This window comes from Pangasianodon hypophthalmus, chromosome 27 (genome assembly GCF_027358585.1).
Source record: "Pangasianodon hypophthalmus isolate fPanHyp1 chromosome 27, fPanHyp1.pri, whole genome shotgun sequence".
Classification (NCBI taxonomy): domain Eukaryota; kingdom Metazoa; phylum Chordata; class Actinopteri; order Siluriformes; family Pangasiidae; genus Pangasianodon; species Pangasianodon hypophthalmus.
The window spans coordinates 10,825,480-10,846,236 of record NC_069736.1 but is presented as its reverse complement, the minus strand read 5'-3'; the positions used below and the strand labels follow the sequence as shown (position 1 = coordinate 10,846,236).

At 40.5% G+C, this 20,757-nt stretch overlaps 3 protein-coding genes across 3 annotated transcripts in view; 1 reads left to right on the top strand and 2 right to left on the bottom strand.

The window, feature by feature from the left end:
• ppp1cc (protein phosphatase 1, catalytic subunit, gamma isozyme) overlaps nucleotides 1-2,710 on the bottom strand; it is a 40,433-nt gene extending 37,723 nt beyond the window's left edge. The window contains exon 1 of the mRNA XM_026921623.3: nucleotides 2,411-2,710. Coding sequence (XP_026777424.1) covers nucleotides 2,411-2,465 — 55 coding nt within the window. The 5' untranslated portion in view covers nucleotides 2,466-2,710. The remainder of the gene's footprint in view (nucleotides 1-2,410) is intronic.
• Nucleotides 2,711-5,209: 2,499 nt separating this feature from the next.
• Nucleotides 5,210-20,757, top strand: part of coro1cb (coronin, actin binding protein, 1Cb) — a 91,406-nt gene continuing 75,858 nt past the window's right edge. The window contains exon 1 of the mRNA XM_034300712.2: nucleotides 5,210-5,346. The gene's annotated coding sequence lies outside the window, so the exon portion shown is untranslated. The remainder of the gene's footprint in view (nucleotides 5,347-20,757) is intronic.
• On the bottom strand, nucleotides 13,958-15,013 carry LOC128317616 (SCAN domain-containing protein 3). Its single transcript, XM_053230657.1, has one exon. The coding sequence runs from the start codon at nucleotides 15,011-15,013 to the stop codon at nucleotides 13,958-13,960; it is 1,056 nt and encodes a 351-aa protein (XP_053086632.1).

The window sequence follows — 20,757 nt, the reverse complement described above, 5'->3', positions numbered from 1 at the left end:
TGTGTGCGAGATTAAATACTTGATTATATAAAATAATTTATTGTAATTTCATGTTTGAGCACTTTGTTGAAGTTCCCATTCAGAATTAAATAAATTAAATGTTTCAAGAGTAAAACTGTACTACTGGTCCATTGTTCTCAATACCCCCTCCTACTGTTACCTTAAATGGACTGGTAATTCCTTAACTAAAGAATGAATTTGAAAAGTGAAAATAAAAATCAAAGAATGTGATTGTTCAATGTGATTCAATTAATAAAAATTAACATAAAAATATTTTTGCATAATAATATTTCACTGTATGTCTGTTAAAGGGTTAAAACAAACAACAACTGAAAGAAGCTGGGGTACAAGCCTGGAAAAGAATCACAAAAGAAGAATGCAACAGTTTGGTGATGTCAGTGTGTCGCCAGCTTGATGCAGTTATTGCAAGTAAGGTATATACAACCAAATATTAAGTGTTATTTACTTTAAGACAATCTGTTCCAATAATTTTGCTCACTTAAAAGTTGGATGGTCTGCAAACAAAGGTTCCATGTTCTATAGATGTTGCTTAACATCTATATATAAATATAAAAAAAATGAAAGCTGAGATTCTGATCTATCATCTCATATTCATCTTTTGATCTCAAACCAAAATGTCTTCAGTGTATAGCAAAAACAAAAGAATTGGCCTTGCCTGTATTTTCAAGTAGAAATGCCCCACGAATCATATCTTTTACCTTCACGGATTGTTTCAAACATTTTAATCGCATGGTCTGTTACTGAAACTTATAAATGAATGAAAGATGAGACCACGAATGAAGCTATGAAAAGCAGCTGCTTTTTGTCTCTGCTGTTATAGCATTTCCTTTATCCATTAGCTTAGCAGAAGAAAGCTCTACCATTCAGCACAATTTCCAAAAGTCTTGCTATGATTACATATCTTCCAGTTAGGGCAACAACACAGCTGATTAAATGGTCCTTTGTTGCCGTCCAGGACACATTGCGATGCATTTGTTCTTACACTACAAATGTGATCTGGCCATGTGCATCCCAGACCACCTCCAAATGTGGTTTGAGTGATCAGATCACACCATGCATTTTCAAGACACATTTGATACTATTCATACATGAACTTAGCACTGTACACTTGTGATCTGATCACCCAGGATGCATGGTAAAGCCAGGTGTGAATGGGGCCTTCCCGAAAGGAATAAACTTTTTCTGAAGATCAAAGAGCTGACATAAGGAGATGGCTAATTCTGATAGGTACTTTGGTAGACCTGGAGTCACCTAGACCAAATGTTGTCCTGTCTAACTCCAGAGGACATAAGAAAATGTCAGGGAAAAAAAGAATTCCGAAATCTCCTAATTGAAAAAACAAGTCTTGTTCTTTGTTTTCTAGCCTACGTTAAATTCCCTACAGAAGTTATAGATAACGGTAAGAAGATAATTCTGAAAATAAGTTGAAATACTGACGCCACCTGCCGATAAGACAAGAGACGTTTTTCCCTTTTTGTTAAAACTGTTAGTCCATATTCTGTTAATCAAAATTCTTTTTTTGGCCAAGTGGATTTTACACAGCACGAACGATCTACAACCTGGAAAAAAGTCGGTTATTTCCGTAATATCTACTAGAATGAGAAAGTGCCTAAATAGTGTACGGAACACCGTTCTCCCACTTAAAGTTAGCCAGCTAACCTACACAGCCAGATTTGCCGACAAAACAGATCAACTGAACATTAAAATTAGATTTATAATTAGCCACTGAAATCAGAATACTTAAATCTTTGGAACTAATACTTCCAAACTGACAACATCCTTAACATCCTTTTGTTGTCAACATCCTTAATTATCTAGCTAGCTCTTTAACGCCTTATCCAGTTAATTAGATAGCTAGATAGCTAATGTCTTGTGTCTATCTAGTGATTGCAAACTCAGTACCCATTTTTCTAATCTAGCTAGCATAACCTTAGTACCACCTGAGAATATAAATAACCAGTCAACAGTCATCACAAAAGACCTTATCGTTAACTACTTAATTTCTCTCTATTATCCTGGTGCTAAACAATAATGTAAGATAGCTAGCTAATACTAAACTATATTTACAAATGGCATTAGTGTACACTGCTGTCTAGGTTATGCACATGAGCTGCCCAGACACAACCAGTTGTCTTTAACTCGACACAGACTTGAAAATTCTAACACCTTAAAATTAACACAACAATCTCTACAGTGTGGCTAGTTAGCCATAATCGTCTATGCTTGTTTAGCAACCAAGCTAGCCAGACAACCAAACCGAGTCCCTACCATTTCCAACAATTCAACCAAAAAAAAAAAAAAAAAACAAGGCGTACATTAACCAAAAATACTAATGACAGATTTTAACCAGCTTGTGAGAAAATTTAGACTGACATATCTTCAATCTTACCTTCAAGCAAGCGCTGTATGATGCTGTCTATGTTGAGCTTATCGATGTCGGCCATGCCTTGCTAACTAGCTAAATAAGATTATTTCCTGTAATTTTTTACACTTCACCTAAACACCAGATAACTCCTAGGACTACAAGTAACGAATTACAAGAACATTTGGATAGGTTCTTTAGTGGATTTATCCTTGCCTTCTCCCTTATTGCTGCTTTTACGTCTGATAAATCTGCTCGTGCCTATGAACACATAACACCGGGAATCGTCTTTCAAAGAACGACTCATTTAAGTGAGTCGAGTGAAACGATTCACAACTGCGATCGAATCAAGTTTTGAAAACATTCGCTCATTTTTAATACCACGACGAAAACCGATATTGCAGTGTATATACTAGTGTATATAGCACAAAAATAGAAATTGTAGCAGTTTCAGGATGATGATCTAAGTGGCAATTTAAACGTAGACCGATTTCAAAGCAACTGAATCACCAACGCGATTCATAAATGAGTCTTAACCACAACATAGAAATATGCTGTAGGCTCAGAAGAGGCTCGTAGCAATGGGCCAGCAGGGCTAAGTCCCGTCTTTCAAAGAAAAAAAAATCAATATACGGTTTCATTTTTGGCATCCTCATCGACTTATTTGCGGTTAACAAATGTTTTAAAGAGGATTATTTTGGATTTTTGTGAAACCGAGTGCAACAGCACAACGAGTGGCTATAACAAAAACACAGAATGATAGGAAACTAGGCAGTAGGTTATTGCTGTGTTCGTTGTGCCTTGTAAAGGCTGTATGTACGTCGCAATGTAAAGAGGGGGATCACGGCACGCAGAGACGACACTCCTCCCAAGAAGTAACTATGCGTCGGGCGAACACCGATTGGTTGGCCGGGTGGCGTGTATGATTGCTTACCTGGCAACGGTTTGATGAGACGTTATGACGTTTCTTTCCCCGGTTTACTCAAATTCAGATTCATATTGTTTAAATCGGAATAATATTGTTCAAAGTACATCTGAAGTCTAAACAATAAAGCACCGACGCGTCTCTCTGCTAAAGACCGACGCGTCTCGCCAATATAAAATTTCCCTCATCCACTGCCTTCCGTCTTCTTTGACGAGCGTGTGCTCCGAAACCTCTTTGTGTAGTCTGTTAAAAAAGTTAAAAACCTTAAAACAGCCGTCGCTAGTGGGGTGAAAGGTGGTGACAATTATAGGGGCCCCCACTGTAGTGTGCATATATATATATATATATATATATATATATATATATATATATATATATATATATATATATATATATATACACACTATATTACCAAAAGTATTCGGTCACCTGCCTTGACTCACATATGAACTTAAGTGCCATCCCATTCCTAACCCATAGGGTTCAATATGATGTCGGTCCACCTTTTGCAGCTATTACAGCTTCAACTCTTCTGGGAAGGCTGTCCACAAGGTTGAGGAGTGTGTTTATAGGAATTTTTGACCATTCTTCCAAAAGTGCATTGGTGAGGTCACACACTGATGTTGGTCGAGAAGGCCTGGCTCTCAGTCTCCGCTCTAATTCATCCCAAAGGTGTTCTATCGGGTTCAGGTCAGGACTCTGGGCAGGCCAGTCAAGTTCCTCCACACCAGACTCTGTCATCCATGTCTTTATGGACCTTGCTTTGTGCACTGGTGCACAGTCATGTTGGAAGAGGAAGGGGCCCGCTCCAAACTGTTCCCACAAGGTTGGGAGCATGGAATTGTCCAAAATGTTTTGGTATCCTGAAGCATTCAAAGTTCCTTTCACTGGAACTAAGGGGCCAAGCCCAACTCCTGAAAAACAACCCCACACCATAATTCCTCCTCCACCAGATTTCACACTCGGCACAACGCAGTCCGAAATGTACCGTTCTCCTGGCAACCTCCAAACCCAGACTCGTCCATCAGATTGCCAGATGGAAAAGCGTGATTCATCACTCCAGAGAACGCGTCTCCACTGCTCTAGAGTCCAGTGGCGGCGTGCTTTACACCACTGCATCCGACGCTTTGCATTGCACTTGGTGATGTGTGGCTTGGATGCAGCTGCTCGGCCATGGAAACCCATTCCATGAAGCTCTCTGCATACTGTACTTGGGCTAATCTGAAGGTCACATGAAGTTTGGAGCTCTGTAGCAATTGACTGCGAAGAAAGTCGACGACCTCTTTGCACTATGCGCTCTCCGTCAGTTTACGTGGCCTACCACTTCGTGGCTGAGTTGCTGTTGTTCCCAAACTCTTCCATTTTGTTATGATAAAGCTGACAGTTGACTGTGGAATATTTAGGAGCGAGGAAATTTCACGACTGGATTTGTTGCACAGGTGGCATCCTATGACAGTTCCACGCTGGAATTCACTGAGCTCCTGAGAGTGGCCCATTCTTTCACAAATGTTTGTAAAAGCAGTCTGCATGCCTAAGTGCTTGATTTTATACACCTGTGGCCAGGCCAATTGATTAGGACACCTGATTCTGATCATTTGGATGGGTGACCGAATACTTTTGGTAATATAGTGTATGTGTGTGTGTGTGTGTGTGTGTGTGAGTGAGAGAGAGAGAGAGAGAGAGTTTAATGAACATGCAATTTCTTGAAAGGAGTTTTCCAAATATCTCCTCTCCCCTTCCTAAAAATGATTTAGTCCAATGGTTATTAATTATTTCAGCTCAGTGACAAACAGCAGAGGGACCCAATAAAATTGTAAGTCCCACCCCAGCTAGTGAACGTCACCAAAGAGAGTTGAGGCTGCTCTGAGAACAGTTGAAGTTAGAAGTAAAGTTGCAGTGGAAGAACGGGAGACTGAGTGATTGAAAATGTCGGGGGAAAAACATAAATCTGGGTACCAGAAACGTAATGAAAAGAAGAAGAGGGAGACCAGGAGAACTGCTGGATCCCAGTCTATCAAGACCTTCTTTAACAAGAGAGGTTAGTGCACTGTAGGGATGTCAATGTGATGGGATGCCGTGCCCTGATCATTTCGCTGCCCGATTTACTTTCGCGCGAATATGACACCTAATGAGAGCTGCCACCCGCGCCCCCCTGCCGGTGCTGTCACATCATTTTCTCATTATTGTACTGGCGCGCACTGCCCGATCGATTACGCGGTCAAAGTCCCCGTCTTTTATGTAAATAGAGTTGGTTTGTATAACACGCGGGAAAAAATGAATATGCGTATCACAGGGATTACAGACATGCCGGCTGCTGATGTGATATGTTTTAAGATAATACTGTCAAGAAAACGCGAATACCATTCACTCCTCTTGGATGGATATATTTATTAGTTTTATTTAATAATATATTATGCGGTAGCACATTATCTTCATCAAAAATGAAGACAATGAGTAATTTAAGTGGTTTTATTTTACATTTGACTGCATTCTTTTCAATTTCTGAATGTTTACTTCAGCTGTTAGACACCAGACTGACTGGAAAGACTTTTTATTATATTGCTGGTACTTTCTTAAAAAAAATGTTTGCCTGAGGACTTTACACAATGTTTCTGTATTTGCTGCCTCAAAGTTTTCCGTTTTCTGTCACAAAAGGTATCTGAGTTGATTATATCTATTTCCACTAGATGGCGCTTGTGTACTTAAGCACTCACTCATTTCACTAACTTTTGATTAGTTTAATTTGTATAATTTTATATTTTGGTTATTTTATAATGCTTATTATGATTGCTACACTCAACTGTTGTTTATTTGAGAAGATTTATTCTTTCTAAGAGTTTTAGTTGTTTTATTTTATTCCCATCTTGCTTTGTACGTCACTTCCTGTTTTGCCATCCACATGCAATAATGCAATGATGTTATCACAAGGATTAAGTTGTTTCTCTTCATGAATATAAGCCATTCAAGAAAGAAGCTTCAAGATGTAAACCCCTCTCTTAGTTCACAAGCAGGCGAAAGTGGTATGTTGATGTATTTTTTGTTCATTCACGAGTTTAAAGTCGTATGCGTGTTACATGTAACTCAGTGTGTGACTGATGTTAGTTATATTTGTCCTATTTATTTAGTTCTATGGTGTTGGTGTTGGTGTTAGCATCTATGTCTATGTCAATGGGTGCATTAAACATCTGTGAATGGAACCTCAGCCTTCGTGTTGTGACCAAGGGCGGCATAGTAGAACACTTCACTGCGTTGGTGAAGGCCATGAGCATCAGATGGTAAAGGCTGCACACGGAAGTCGGCCAGCAAGAGGCAACAGATGTTGGATAAGTACAACGTTCAAAAACGACTGCTATTGATTGACTGAGCAGCAGTGGGCAAGTAAAGGCTGAACAAAGCAAGCACTTTTAAGTTAGTGTCTTGGAAGCAGCGCAAGGTTTGTGAACTGTTGCTGAAGTTTCAATTGTGCTGGTATTTCCATCGTCCTCATTCTAAAATAAAAGTGGACATTTTCCAATAATCATTGGCTTATTAAGAAACTATAAGGACTAAATAGACAAACAAATGTGTTGTATGTATTATTGAGAAAGACTGAAGTTGAAATTTTCCATGTGTTTATGTTTTTGTATACTTTATAATTTGGAATATTAACATTTCACAAGTTGTATTCATGCTTCTGCTACTTCACAGTTCTATAGTTTATGGTTGAATCACACAAGTCTAGCTGAGGTAGTTGCTTACACTAGAACTTTAGACTGTCCTTCTTGAACATCACATTATAGTGCAATACAGAATTATCATATCAGATACAAGTGAAAATACAGTGCTGTCCACTAAAGAAGCTATCTGTGAAGATCCTACAGCACAAGAAGTTGACGATGCAGAGCAGGTTATCCCACCACCGCAGTCTGATATAGCTGAGCATGTTGAAGTGGCTGCACAAGTACAACAGCCTCAGGTGGGCGCAGATAATACACAGTCCCCAGATGTTAGAAGAAGCCAGCTCACCGAAAAGGTAAAACATTGCAAGACGCTAGACTGAACAATCTGAAAAGAAGCTTTGAACAGAAGTATAGAAGATGGAAGTATCACATCAATAGTTTGAAAAGAGCCATGAAGAACAATGATGATGCAGATTTGATTTTTGAGGTTGTGAGCACCATTAATGCCATTCAGTCTGAGGTCGACCATATTTATGATGACATAAGAAGCCTCACAAGCCCTGAGCCAGAAATTCGGAGAAAAAATGACAAAAAATGACACTTGTCTTGCCATTACTAGCACTGCAAATGAAAGGGCTCAACACTATCTCAGTGGAGATCCTGAGAACATACCCTGGCCCGATTCAGATTCAGTGTTTGAAGCCACTGTGTCCAGCATCATCTCAGCAACTTCCAGTAAGTCAAAGTCTGTTTCTAAGATGTCCAGTCAGTCTTCCCATGATTCCTTGCAGGAAAGACAAGAAGCAGCTGCTGAAGTAGCAGCTACACAAGAGGTGATTAAAATAATGAAGACACAGCATCAATATGAAGAGGAAATCAGGAAACTTGAGGCAGAGGATAAAAGGTTAACGGCCAAGAGAGAAGCTCAAGAAAGGGAAATAGAACCGGAGAATGCAAGAAAAAGAGCTCAGTTTATCTCAGAAAGTTCTATCAGGAAAGTAAAGTAAGAAGAGAAGAAAAAGGAAGTGGAAAGATTGGAAGAACTAAAAAGACATAACGCAGCACAAGCAAGGCTACAAGTTTATGCTCAAAGTATTGAAGATGATGAGGGAAAAATGCATTCTGCTCCTCCTCTTCAACAAAAACAAGACTATCTCTCTCAACCAAGCATTCCTATTTCTCTCTCTCAACTAAATTTCTCTCAACCAAACCAACCCTCTTTCCAGTCACTCAAGCTCATGTATCTCAGTCAGATGCATTAGCTGCTTCCAATGAAGCCTCTAATGACCTTGTGAAAGCACTCGCTGATGCTATCACAGCCAATAGGATTCCAATTCCAGAATCTGCTGTTTTCTTAGGAGAACCTCTGAAGTATAATGATTGGAAACTGTCTTTCCAGACATTAATTGGCCGCAAGAACTTTCCAGCCCAAGAAAAGCTCTTCTTTCTACGCAAGTATGTAAGTGGTCCAGCCAAGAAAGCTATTGAAGGAACAGAAGCGGCTTACATGGCTGCCTGGAACATACTTGAAGACAGGTTTGGCCATCCATTTGTAGTTGGCAAGTCATACCGTGACAAAATACAGTCATGGCACAAGATTGCTACCAAAGATAGCAAAGACCTCTGGGAATTTGTAGATTTCCTGAGCAGCGTTGAATCAGCCATGCCTTATGTTCAAGGTTTACAAGCTCTGAATGACAGCTAAATTATCAGCTAAATTGCCAGAGTGGTTGAGTTCACGTTGGAATAGAGCAGTTACTAAATTCCAAGATGAATACAAAAGATACCCTGATTTCAAATACTTCGTTGAATTTCTCAACAAGGAAGTTAGAATAGTATGTAATCCTATCACCTCACTGCAAGCAATAAAGCCAGTAGAGCAAGAGAGATTCAAGCAACCTGATCAAGATCACTCCAAGTTTCAATGGAATCGCAACTCAAGCGCTAAGACATTCACTACTAGTTCCAGTGAAAAGACTAGCATCATGTGTGTCTTTTGCAAGAGACATGGCCACACTCTTCGTAAGTGTCGCAAGATTATGGAAAGACCAGTTGAATTAAGATTGAAGTTTGTACAGTCTGAGAAATTGTGCTTTGGCTGTCTTAAGGCTGGTCATAACTCTAAGGGATGCACCTCTAGGAGTGTGTGTGAAAAATGTGAAAGGTATCATCCAACGTGCTTACATCAGGATCGGGTAAATAAAGGCCCAGGACAAAGAGCTAGAAACAATCAAGATCAGTCAAGGGCTAATCAAGACAGAACAACTGAATCACAGAGGATACAAGAGTCTATGCCTGTGACTTCAAACAGAGTGGTTCAAGAAAAGAATGGCACTTATACTTCATCCATCGTTCCAGTATATTTTTCAACTATAGCTGAACCAAGGAAGGAGATTTTAGTGTACGCCTTGCTTGATACCCAAAGCGACACCACTTTCATTTTAAAGGACACAGCTGAGACACTTGATACTAAAAGTAAGGAACCAGTCAAACTCAAGATTTCTCCAATCACTTCCAAGATGAAGGTTGTGTCCAGTCACAAATTGAATGGACTACAAGTAAGAGGCATTAAGTCTGAAGTGAAAATCCAACTTCCAACGACCTGTACTAGAGACTATATACCTGCAAATAGATCTCATATACCCACTTGTGAAACGGCAAAGAACTGGCCTCATCTAGAACATCTGGCAAATTGAAATGGCTCCTGCGCTTGATTGTGAAATAGGTTTGTTAATAGGAAAACTGTAAATTGTAAAAACTGTCCTCAACTGTTTGTATGATGTCGTATGTGTTTGTGACTTTGTTTATTGCTTTGACTGTTCTGTTAATGTTCTTCTATCGCGGATAAGAGAGGACGTTAGCGCCTTGCATGGCTGCTTTAAGGACCTCTTCTCTCCTTATAGGGAGAAGATGTGACCCGTCATTCCATTCATCTCGTTGTAGAAATACAATGACAATAAATGCTATCTATCTATCTATCTATCTATCTATCAAGCCTTACTCCCCAGAGATGTTCTCAGAGGTAATGAAGTCAGCCCTTTGCACAAAGATCTGTGTTAGGCTGGAGTACAATTGGATGCAACCACTACGAAGGTGACTACGAAGATGAAATTGGCGTGAGTCATAGGATTATTATGAAGCAAGTTCTACCAGCTGGCGAACCTTCTCACAAGCTCAAGTCTGAAGTCTGCTTTATACACAGGAACAAGGTTAAGGAGATGATCACTCCAGCAGAGATATTGAAGGTTTTTGAGTCAGACTTTTCTGAAAGGAATAATGAGGAAGCTTCTGCATCGCAAGAAGACCTACGGTTTCTGGCAAAGTTAAATGAAGGCATTAAGCAACTGCAAGATGGGCACTATGAGATGCCATTGCCTTTTAAAGGTGAGAGACCGGACTTGCTGAACAATAAAGCATGTGCAGAGCATCGACTCAAATCCTTAGAGAAGCGCTTGAAGAGGGATGAACAATATTCAAGGACTACCTAGCTTTCATGAAGGACATAATAGCAAGAGGTGACGCTGAAAGGGTCCCAGAGATGGAGTTAAGCAATCAACCAGCATGGTATATCCCTCACCATGGAGTTTATAACCCACAGAAGCCAGGCAAGATTCGCATCGTCTCTGATTGCTCTGCAAGATTTTAGAATGCTTCTCTGAATGAGCATCTGCTGACTGGGCCTGACCTCACAAATACCCTTGTTGGAGTCTTGTGTCGCTTCAGGAAAGGCCAGGTAGCCATCATGTGTGATGTGGAGCGTATGTTCCATCAGTTTTATGTTTCCCCAAAGGATCGGGACTATCTCAGGTTCTTGTGGTGGGAAGAAGGCAACATGGAAGCTCCACCATCAGTTTTTCGCATGAAGGTCCACTTGTTCGGAGCTGCCTCCTCGCCTGGATGTGCAAACTTCAGGCTCAAGTACCTCGCCTCACAAGGAGAAGGCAAGTTTAATCAAGCCACAGTGAAGTTTATACAGCGTAATTTTTATGTTGACGATGGCTTGGCAAGTGTGGATATGGAAGCAGAGGCTATCCAGCTGGTGAAGGAAGCCAGGGACCTCTGCAATACCGGGAAGCTCCACTTGCATAAATTCATCACCAAGAGCAAAAGGGTAATCACCACAATCCCGAAGGAGGAATGTACTGAAGGTGCAACTGACTTTGACTTGGCCCTAGGAGAACCTAAAATAGAAAGGGCGCTTGGAGTCCATTGGTGCGTAGCTTCAGATGAGTTCCATTTCAGAGTACTAGTAAAGGAAAATCCTTTCACTAGAAGAGATGTGCTGTCTACAGTTGCTTCCGTTTTTGATCCTCTTGGATTCGTCGCTCCCTTCATTCTGGTTGGGAAGAGGACTTTACAAGGATGTGTAATGACAAGATAGGCTGGGACGAACCACTTCCTGATGACCTCAGGCCACATTGGGAAGCTTGGCTACGAGACCTCCATAATCTGTCCTCAGTAAAGATACCGCGTTGTTATGTGCCATCAGCGTTCAGAGATGTCCAGCAATATGAGTTACACCATTTCGCTGATGCCAGCGTGTCAGGCTATGGAGCTTGTTCATACCTCAGAACTGTGACCAAGTCTGGTGAAGTCCACTGCACTCTCATTATGGGTAAAGCAAGAGTTGCCCCAACAAAGGTAGCAACAATTCCAAGATTGGAGCTCTCAGCTGCAGTTGTAGCCACAAGAACTGGTGATCTGCTCAAAAGAGATTGCATGGTGTCTGTGAATACTACTGGACTGATTCCAAGGTTGTCCTTGGTTATATTAACAATGATGCAAGAAGGTTCCACGTATTTGTAGCCAACCGAATTCAGCAGATCAGGACATGTACTGAGCCTAGTCAGTGGAGATATGTTGCTTCAGATCAAAACACAGCTGACCATGCCTCTCGTGGGCTCACTGTGAAGGAACTCACGGGATCTAACTGGTTTACTGGTCCAAGTTTCCTCTGGCAAAGGAAACTCCCTAAGGAAGACATTAAGGTAGGAGAGGTCGATGAGGGAGACCCAGAACTCAAAAGGGCGCAGGTTCTTACAACCAAGGCAAAGGAAGAGATGTCTCTGTCAGATCACTTGCAAAGGTTTTCTGATTGGAAGAGGGCAGTGAAAGCCATAGCTAGACTCAAACATTGTGTGAGGAGTGTGAAGGGTTTAGTAGAAAGATCCAATGAAGCCACAACACTTGAAGAAAGAAAGGATGCTGAGCAATTCACAATTCATACAGTTCAAGAGGAAGTGTTCGGTGATGAAATCAAATCTTAAGGGAAGGAAGTTAATTCAAATCAGTTCAATAAGCTGTACAAGTTAAGTCTGTTTACTGATGATCGTGATATCTTACAGGTGGGAGGAAGACTGATTCAGGCTGAGCTTCACCCTCATGTCAAGCATCTGGCCATTCTTCCTAAAGATCATCATGTATCTCGTCTACTCATAAAACACTTCCATGAGAAAGTGCAACATCAAGGTCGAGGTATGACTTTGAATGAAATTCGCTCCAATGGTATTTGGATTTTGGGATGCAGTAGTGAAGTGTCATCTCTTATCTACAAATGCATAAAGTGTAGGAAGTTATGGAAATGCAAGCAGGAGCAAAAAGATGGCTGATCTGCCACCGGAAAGGATGGAAACTACCCCTCCTTTTACCTATAGTGGCATGGACTGCTTCGGACCATTCTATGTTAAAGAGGGTAGGAGAGAACTGAAGAGATATGGACTCCTGTTCACCTGCATGTGTTCGCGAGCCATTCATCTTGAGTTACTGGATGATCTGAGCACTGATGCTTTTCTTAACGCACTGCGCTGTTTGATTGCGATACGTGGCAATGTAAGTCAGCTGCATAGTGATCAAGGTACCAACTTTATCGGTGCAAAGGGAGAGTTCCTAGAGTTGATGAAGGGAATGGACCGAGAACGTGTGAAAGAGTTAGGCTGTACCTTCGTCATGAACCTGCCTGCTTCCAGTCACATGGGTGGTGTTTGGGAGAGACAGATCCGGACTGTAAGTAGTGTAATGATGTCCATCCTAGACCAGTCTGCAGTGAGACTGGATACTTCTTCTTTAAGAACGTTCATGTATGAAGTACTGGCGATTGTCAATAGTCGACCATTGTCCATAGAACACATCAATGATCCTGTGGGACCAGAACCATTGACGCCAAATCATATACTAACAATGAAGTCAACTATCATTGCACCTCCTCCTGGAGAGTTTGTAAGGGAAGATCTCTATCTTCAGAAGAGATAGAAGAGAGTTCAGTTTCTGGCGAATGAGTTTTGGACCAGGTGGAGAAAAGAATATCTGTTGAGTTTGGAGCAGAGAAATAAGTGGAATAAGAGCAGGAGAAACGCTATGATAAATGATATTGTTCTTCTCCAAGATGACGTAGCACCACGAAATCAGTGGAAGCTAGCCAAAGTGGTAGAAGTCTTCCCAGGGACTGATGGAAGAGTGAGAAGACTTAAACTTCTTTTTAGTGATGCAACACTGGATAGCAAGGGTGCACGCACAAGCAAGTCAGTCTATCTAGAAAGACCCACACACAAAACAGTGTTATTACTCGAAGCTGATTAAAGCAGTGGTTCCCAACCTTTTTTTGTCTGAGACCCCCTTTTTCCCAAGAAAATATTTTAGGGCCCCCCTTCACATTTAATGATATTATCGCTCTTGTAAGCTTGCAGCAAGGATGACAAAAAATGTTGTTTTCAAACAAACAGTATGTTTATTACTATAACCAGATATGTTTATGCACAAATAATACCCTATATATAATATTGAAAATACAATAACAAAAACATCAGTAGGCCATTTGTAATTTAAAAACGTAAGCCTAGGAGTAGCCTATAAATTGGCCCTATTTGAAATGCAATAACAAAAATATCAGTATTCACACTGGTGTGTAGGAAAAAAAGAATGAATATAGGCTATTACAAAATGACTGCTGTCTGGCACCTCAATACTTGCATGTTATTTGTGAGGCTTTATCAATCAGTGTGAGGATTGCTGCTGGCAGTGAGTAATAATTTGGTCAATGCGTGGAGAGATCTTTGACAGGGCAAGACGCATATCATCCTCAAGGGTCAGTCTGGCCCTGTATTTGGTTTTAAGGGCTGTCATGGTTGAAAACCCAGCTTCACAAAGGTAGGTGGTGCTAAAGGGAATCAGCACCTTCACTGCAGCTGTGTGACAGACTGGGTGTTCTTCTGCAATTTCAGACCAGAATGATTCCAATGCAACCTCACTGAAATGGGCTTTCAGGCTGGCATCAGAGGATATTTCTATAAGCTCTTCCAGAAGTCTTGATGGCAGAGTAGCTGTAAGCTTTGCTTCAATGTTCTCAGTGAAGGGGTTTCTGATCCACAGAAAATCAGCTGCCTGCTCCTCAGTTAGAGCTGGGAAATAACTATCAAATTTCTCCAGGACGTTTGACAGGTGCACTGTTATTTGACGTTGAATGATTTTAAAATTCAAGTGTCTGTCTGCAATAAATGCATGGGTGTGCTCAAACATGTCACTGATTCCGGAGGAGACACGGGTTTTCCACATGTGTAGTTTTCTTTTGAAAGCCTCTACTCGTTCATGCTGCACCACAGTGTTTATGTTTGCACCTTGCATTGCTCTGTTAAGCTTGTTCATTTCACCGAATATGTCTGAAAGGTAGCTGAGTTGAGTGAGCCATTTGTCATCGTCCAAAAACTCTGCAAAGTCTGGTCTCTTGTCCGCAAGAAAGTCACGCAACTCCTCCCTCAGGCTGAACAGACGCATCAGCACCCGCCCTCTGGACAGCCACCTCACGTCAGTGTGCATCAGCAGGGTATGGTAATCAGTGCCTACCTCTTCGCAGAGAGCAGTGAATAACCGGGAGTTGGTAGCTCTGGCTTTCACAAAGTTCACCATTTTTACGGCCACATCTAAAACTCCATGAAGACTGGGTTCCATTTCTTTTGTAGCAAGCGCCTCTCTGTGCAGAAAGCAGTGCGTTGAAACGGCAAGGGGAGCAACCTCTTTGATACGCTGAACTACCCCAGACTGCCTGCCAGTCATCGCGGCAGCTTCATCAGTACAGACTCCAATACAGTCACTCCAGTTTATCTCATTTGAGCTCATGAAATTATCCAAAGTTTCAAAAATATCGTTTGCTGTCGTCGTGGTACGGAGCTCTTTACAAAACAAAAAATCTTCTTTTATCTCGTTTTCCCATTCATAACGAACGTATGCGAGGAGTTGTGCCATTTTTGACACGTCGGTAGACTCGTCTATTTGAAGTGCGAAGTTATTACCACGAAGTCGCGCAGAAAGCTGATCCCTCACGTCTTCTGACATTGTTGCGATGCGACGTTTGACCGTATTATTTGATAATGGTATTTTAGCCAATTGTTTTGACTTATCCTCTCCAAATAATTCCTTGACAATCTCTGTTGCGCATGGCAAAATCAAAGTTTCTGCAATTGTATGCCCTTTCTTTGCTTTGGCGATTTTTTCAGCAACTGTATATGATATTTTTAAAAGTTTCTTGTCAGTAGCTGTGACTTCCCTCATTTCATTTTGGGAGTGTCTCAATTCATTTGCCTTGCGCTCAAAAAATGCCCTGGGCTTGTCGCGGTATTGGGGATGAGTTGTCTGCAAATGTCTTATTAGTTTGGACGGCCTCATGCATTCGTTAGCAAGGACTTTGGCGCAGATAATGCACTGTGGCTGGGGCAGGGACTCTTTGCTACGAGAAAATGAAATAAAACCATAGTTCAGGTAACTATCTTGGTATTTCCTGCATTTCGTGTTTCCAGTATTGCTAGCACTGCGACCCGAATTGGTGGGAGCTTCCTCACCTGGGTCCAGTATGCCTTGGTCATTACTATCAGCTGCTGTAGGCGAATCAGTGGGACTCGGTCGTTTTTGTGGAGGACGAATTACAAATTTGTCCATTTTTTGGTCAGCCAGGGGATCATGGATAAAATTAGCTAATGTAATATGATCGTTCTCCTTAATGCTCACTGCTCAACACTTTTCAAAATATGACGCGACCCCCCACAGAGCTCGCTGAGGCCCCCTTGTGGGCCGGGACCCCCCTGTTGGGAACCGATGGATTAAAGGGTTAAGTTTGATGAGAGTGGTTTCACTGTGTATGCTTAATGTGTACAAAATACCCTTTGAATGTTAAGTTCATGATGAGTTACTTGAGTATTAATAATTTCTATTAAGAATCACACAGTGTGATGGTGGGAGTGTATTTGCTGCCTCAAAGTTTTCCATTTTCTGTCACAAAGGGTATCTGAGTTGATTATATCTATTTCCACTAGATGGCACTTGTGTACTTAAGCACTCACTCATTTCACTAACTTTTGATTAGTTTAATTTGTATAATTTTATATTTTGGTTATTTTATAATGCTTATTGTGATTGCTACACTCAACTGTTGTTTATTTGAGAAGATTTATTCTTTCTAAGAGTTTTAGTTGTTTTATTTTATTCCCATCTTGCTTTGTACGTCACTTCCTGTTTTGCCATCCACATGCAACAATGCAATGATGTTATCACAAAGATTAAGTTGTTTCTCTTCATGAATATAAGCCATCCAAGAAAGAAACTTCAAGATGTAAACCCCTCTCTTAGTTCACAAGCAGGCAAAAGTGGTATGTTGATGTATTTTTTGTTCATTCACGAGTTTAAAGTCGTACGCATGTTACATGTAACTCAGTGTGTGACTGATGTTAGTTATATTTGTCCTGTTTATTTAGTTCTACGGTGTTGGTGTTGGTGTTAGCGTCTATGTCTATGTTGATGGGCGCATTAAACATCTGTGAATGGAACCTCAGCCTTCGTGTTGTGACTAAGGGCGGCATAGTTTCATAAGAAGTTATTAATGGCTTTATGCCTTTGTTTTGATTTAATATTTATATAAACATTTAAATTTTGAAATAAAAGTGTTTACAACAACATTACCATTTTCTGTTACAAGTAAATAGACTGTGTCAAAGTGATATAATACTAAACTTTTAAAATAATATGTCCTGCAGCAACAGATTTGACTGTGGTGTCATCCGACCCACAACCCCATTCCAAAGATGACTTAGAGGGTGAGTGAGGACCCTCACTGGGTATACTGACTTGTCAGGGATTCATTTTATTATTTGCATTTAGTATTTAGTAGTCTCATCTCTTTTAATTGAATGGAATAGGAACGTATTGGTTTATTTTTGATACAACTATTTAAGTCATGGTTCTTGTTGTCTACAGAGCCAGGTCCCTCATCCCAGCAAATGCAAGGAATTAGGCCAATATCAGATAGTAAAGGTCAAAGTGAAGAAGCTGGAAGTAGCCCACAGTCACAGCTCAAGCTCAGCAAGTGGAGGCGAGAGTGAAGGAGATTTTTTGACAACTGACCCATGAGGTTCACAGACCATGAACATGAGGTGATCATTAGAATGCTAGCCACTGCCACTCAGACAGACCTGAATACCCTCATGCCCAGGGATTCAGGGGGAAAGAAATTTCCAGAGTATCTTCAGTTTAGTAAGTCAGCAAATGGACAAGAAAAACAGAAGAGAGACTGGTTGACATACAGTCAAAGCATGGATGCATTATATTGTGTGACATGCATGCTCTTAGGTTACATGGCACCATAGATGTGGGCCTCCATACCCATGTCTTATACTGTTTAGTGATTGTATGCTTTCTTCTTCTTCTTCTCATTTATTATTATTATTAGGGGCCCAGCACCGCAGGTGCGTAGTCACCTATTGTTTTCATTTGTCTTCTTCTTCTACTTCTTCTTCTTATTATTATTATCAGGTCAAAGTTGCACTAATGTTTATGCTAATAACTTTTGAACTGTAAGGGCTAGAAATTCTTTTTTTCATCTGATTCATTGGCTCGTGCCGAGTTGAATGCATACAATGATTTAAATTTCCGACTAGATTTTCTGCCATTTTGAATTTTCTGAAAAACATACTTTTTCACATCCTAGATGGTTCATTGGATCTTCACCAAATCTGATGCAGATCATCTTCAGACCGTGCTGGCAAAAAATTAGAAAAATTAAAAATCAAAGCTTTTTGATAAACCGTTCTCAAATAATGCACAAACGTGCACGCCAAAATGGACGTGAGGCTATATCTCCACAATGCTTTAGCATACTCAGACCAAACCATCATGACTTGAGGGTACCTGCACAGTTTTGGAACAGTGCTACCTAGTGTTCATGAGATATGGAAAAAAGCATATTTTTGCTAGTAATTAGGTTGACCATTTTGGTTGTTGGCCATTTTGAATTAAATGCTGTATTTTATGAACGACTTAGCATGTCCTTACAAAATTTGATATGTGCCATTGGCACCATGCCCTGAATGCACTCAAAAAGTTTCAGGACAAACATTATAACAAAATTTTAATAAACGCTAATAGCTTTTGATAATGCCTATTGTAATGAGACTAGTCTTGATATGGGTATCATTGTTCTGGGTCATGCCGAGAACAATGATACCCATAATGCCATGGTCGGCTGAATTTGCTGTCCGGCCATTTTGAAATGCTTTGAAAACCTACTTTTTCGAACTCCTCCTAGACTGTTTGTCCAATTTTGTCCAATCTTCACCAAATTTGGCTCACATTATCTTGACACCTGTCTGAACAATGCTGCAACAATGCTGAGGCTATGGAACACATTTCGTGATAGCACCACTTGCTGGTCAAAAGTTACAATAACATGCCAAAAATGCTTACATCTAACTGCCATTTTTGCTACTCCTCCTCCAAATTTTGTCCAAGCTTCACCACAGATCATCTCGGCTCAGGTCATCTTGAGACCTGTCTGAACAAAAGTTATCAAAGAAATTTTGATATTCAAACCCGTTCTCCTGTAACAAAAAAACTTGATAAGTATCTTCAGGACCATGCCCTGAATGTAGCCAAGAAGTTTTGTGACTGTGCCAAAATGAGTTGACCTCATGAGTTGAACTGTAACAGCTTATATTTTTTTCCTTATATCAGTTGAACAGTTTGCGATAAATTCACAGTTCATTTTTCCTACAATTCCCTGGAGTATGCAGAAGTGAACAGACACCAACATCTGAAATTCAAGTGTACTTCCTGTCGAACATCTTGGATTTTGTTAAAAACTGTTTTTCGCTACTCCTCCTATAAATTTTCTCCAATCATCACCAAATTTGGCACACGTCATCTTCAGAGTAAGCGTCACAAAAATTATCAAAAGAATTTTGAATATTCCAAATGGTTTGTCTGTGACTTTGCACACCAACACAAACTTGGCAGGCATCTTCAGGACCATGACCTGAGACTATGCAACAAATTTCGTGTCAGTGCCACCTACTGGTCAAAAGTAACAATAACATGCTAAAAAATGCTTACATCTAACTGCCATTTTTGCTACTCCTCCTCCTCCAAATTTTGTCCAATCTCCACCAAATTTGGCTCACATCATCTTGACTGTCTAACTGACTAACTGTCTAAACAATGCTGCAGCAAAGCCACCCTGCTGCCCATTTGTTCATCTAGACCTGTCCTCCTACAGTCAGAGAATTCCACAACTGTCTGTGGTCAAAACATAAACATCACGCATGAAAATACAAATCACTCTTGAATCCCTTTGCCTAAAGTTATGGCTCTGCTTTCCTGTGATTGCTTCGGCAACAATTGTAGCATGTCTGCGAATGTGTGGCTCACCGTGTCTGGGTGCCTGGCCCCCGAAAATGCTGCTTGCAGCTTTAATTCTTCTTCTTCTTCTGGCTAGGGTGTCTATGGCAGCCCATAGAACCGTCTGGTAAAAAGTTGTGAAATGTGGCACACTGATTGGGGAGGGTCTTTCTGAACAAATTTGGGCCAAGTGCTGCCAACGGTCTAGTGCCACCATCAGGTCAAATTTGGGCCTAATTTGGAAGTACATTTATGGTCATAACTTTTGAACTATGTGTCCAAAATTTAAAAGCCAGACATCCCTGGAGTCCCTGGGTCAATTTCTACCATCTTGGATTTTGTCAAAAACAGTTTTTTCACTACTCCTCCTAGAAATTTTGTCCAATCATCACCAAATTTGGCAAAGCCACCAAACAAGAAGTGAAACTTTATCTCAGCAACGACTGATTGAATCCCTTTGCCTAAAGTTATGGCTCTGCTTTCCTGTGATTGCTTAGGCAACAATTGTAGCATGTCTGTGAATGTGTGGCTCACCAAGTCTGGGTGTTTGGCCCCCGAAAATGCTGCTTGCAGCTTTAATTCTTCTTCTTCTTCCACTCTTGAAGTCTATGGCAGCCCATAGAACTGCTTGTGGGAAAGTTATGAGATTTTGCACACTTGTTTGGACAGCTTGAATATACATTTTAGCAAATTTGGGGGTTTTATCTCAAACCCTCTTGTGCCACCACACTGAAAAATGTTTTTGTTGTTTCAGTTTAAAAAAGTAATTGTTTGTGCTGGCGTAAAATTTTAATTTTAGTCAACTTGAAATGTGAAGTTGTCTTAACTGAGCATACAGTTCACTAGACTCTGTAAAACTAGTTACACTAACAGGTTCATTTGAAATAAATTTTTTAAGTCTAAATCACTTTCAGAACATTTACATGTTTTCCTTTTTAGTTGTTTAAGTTGTTTAATCTTGAATTCTTCTAACACACTAGTTGGAGGAAATCAGGTTCACAAGAAATATCAATAACCATCATCAAAACCCAACTTTACTTACTGCATGGACAACATATACAATACTGTATAAAAACAGTACAAAGGTGTCCAGTCAGACAAGATAAAAGATTAATATTCAAGAAAAAAGCATTGATAAT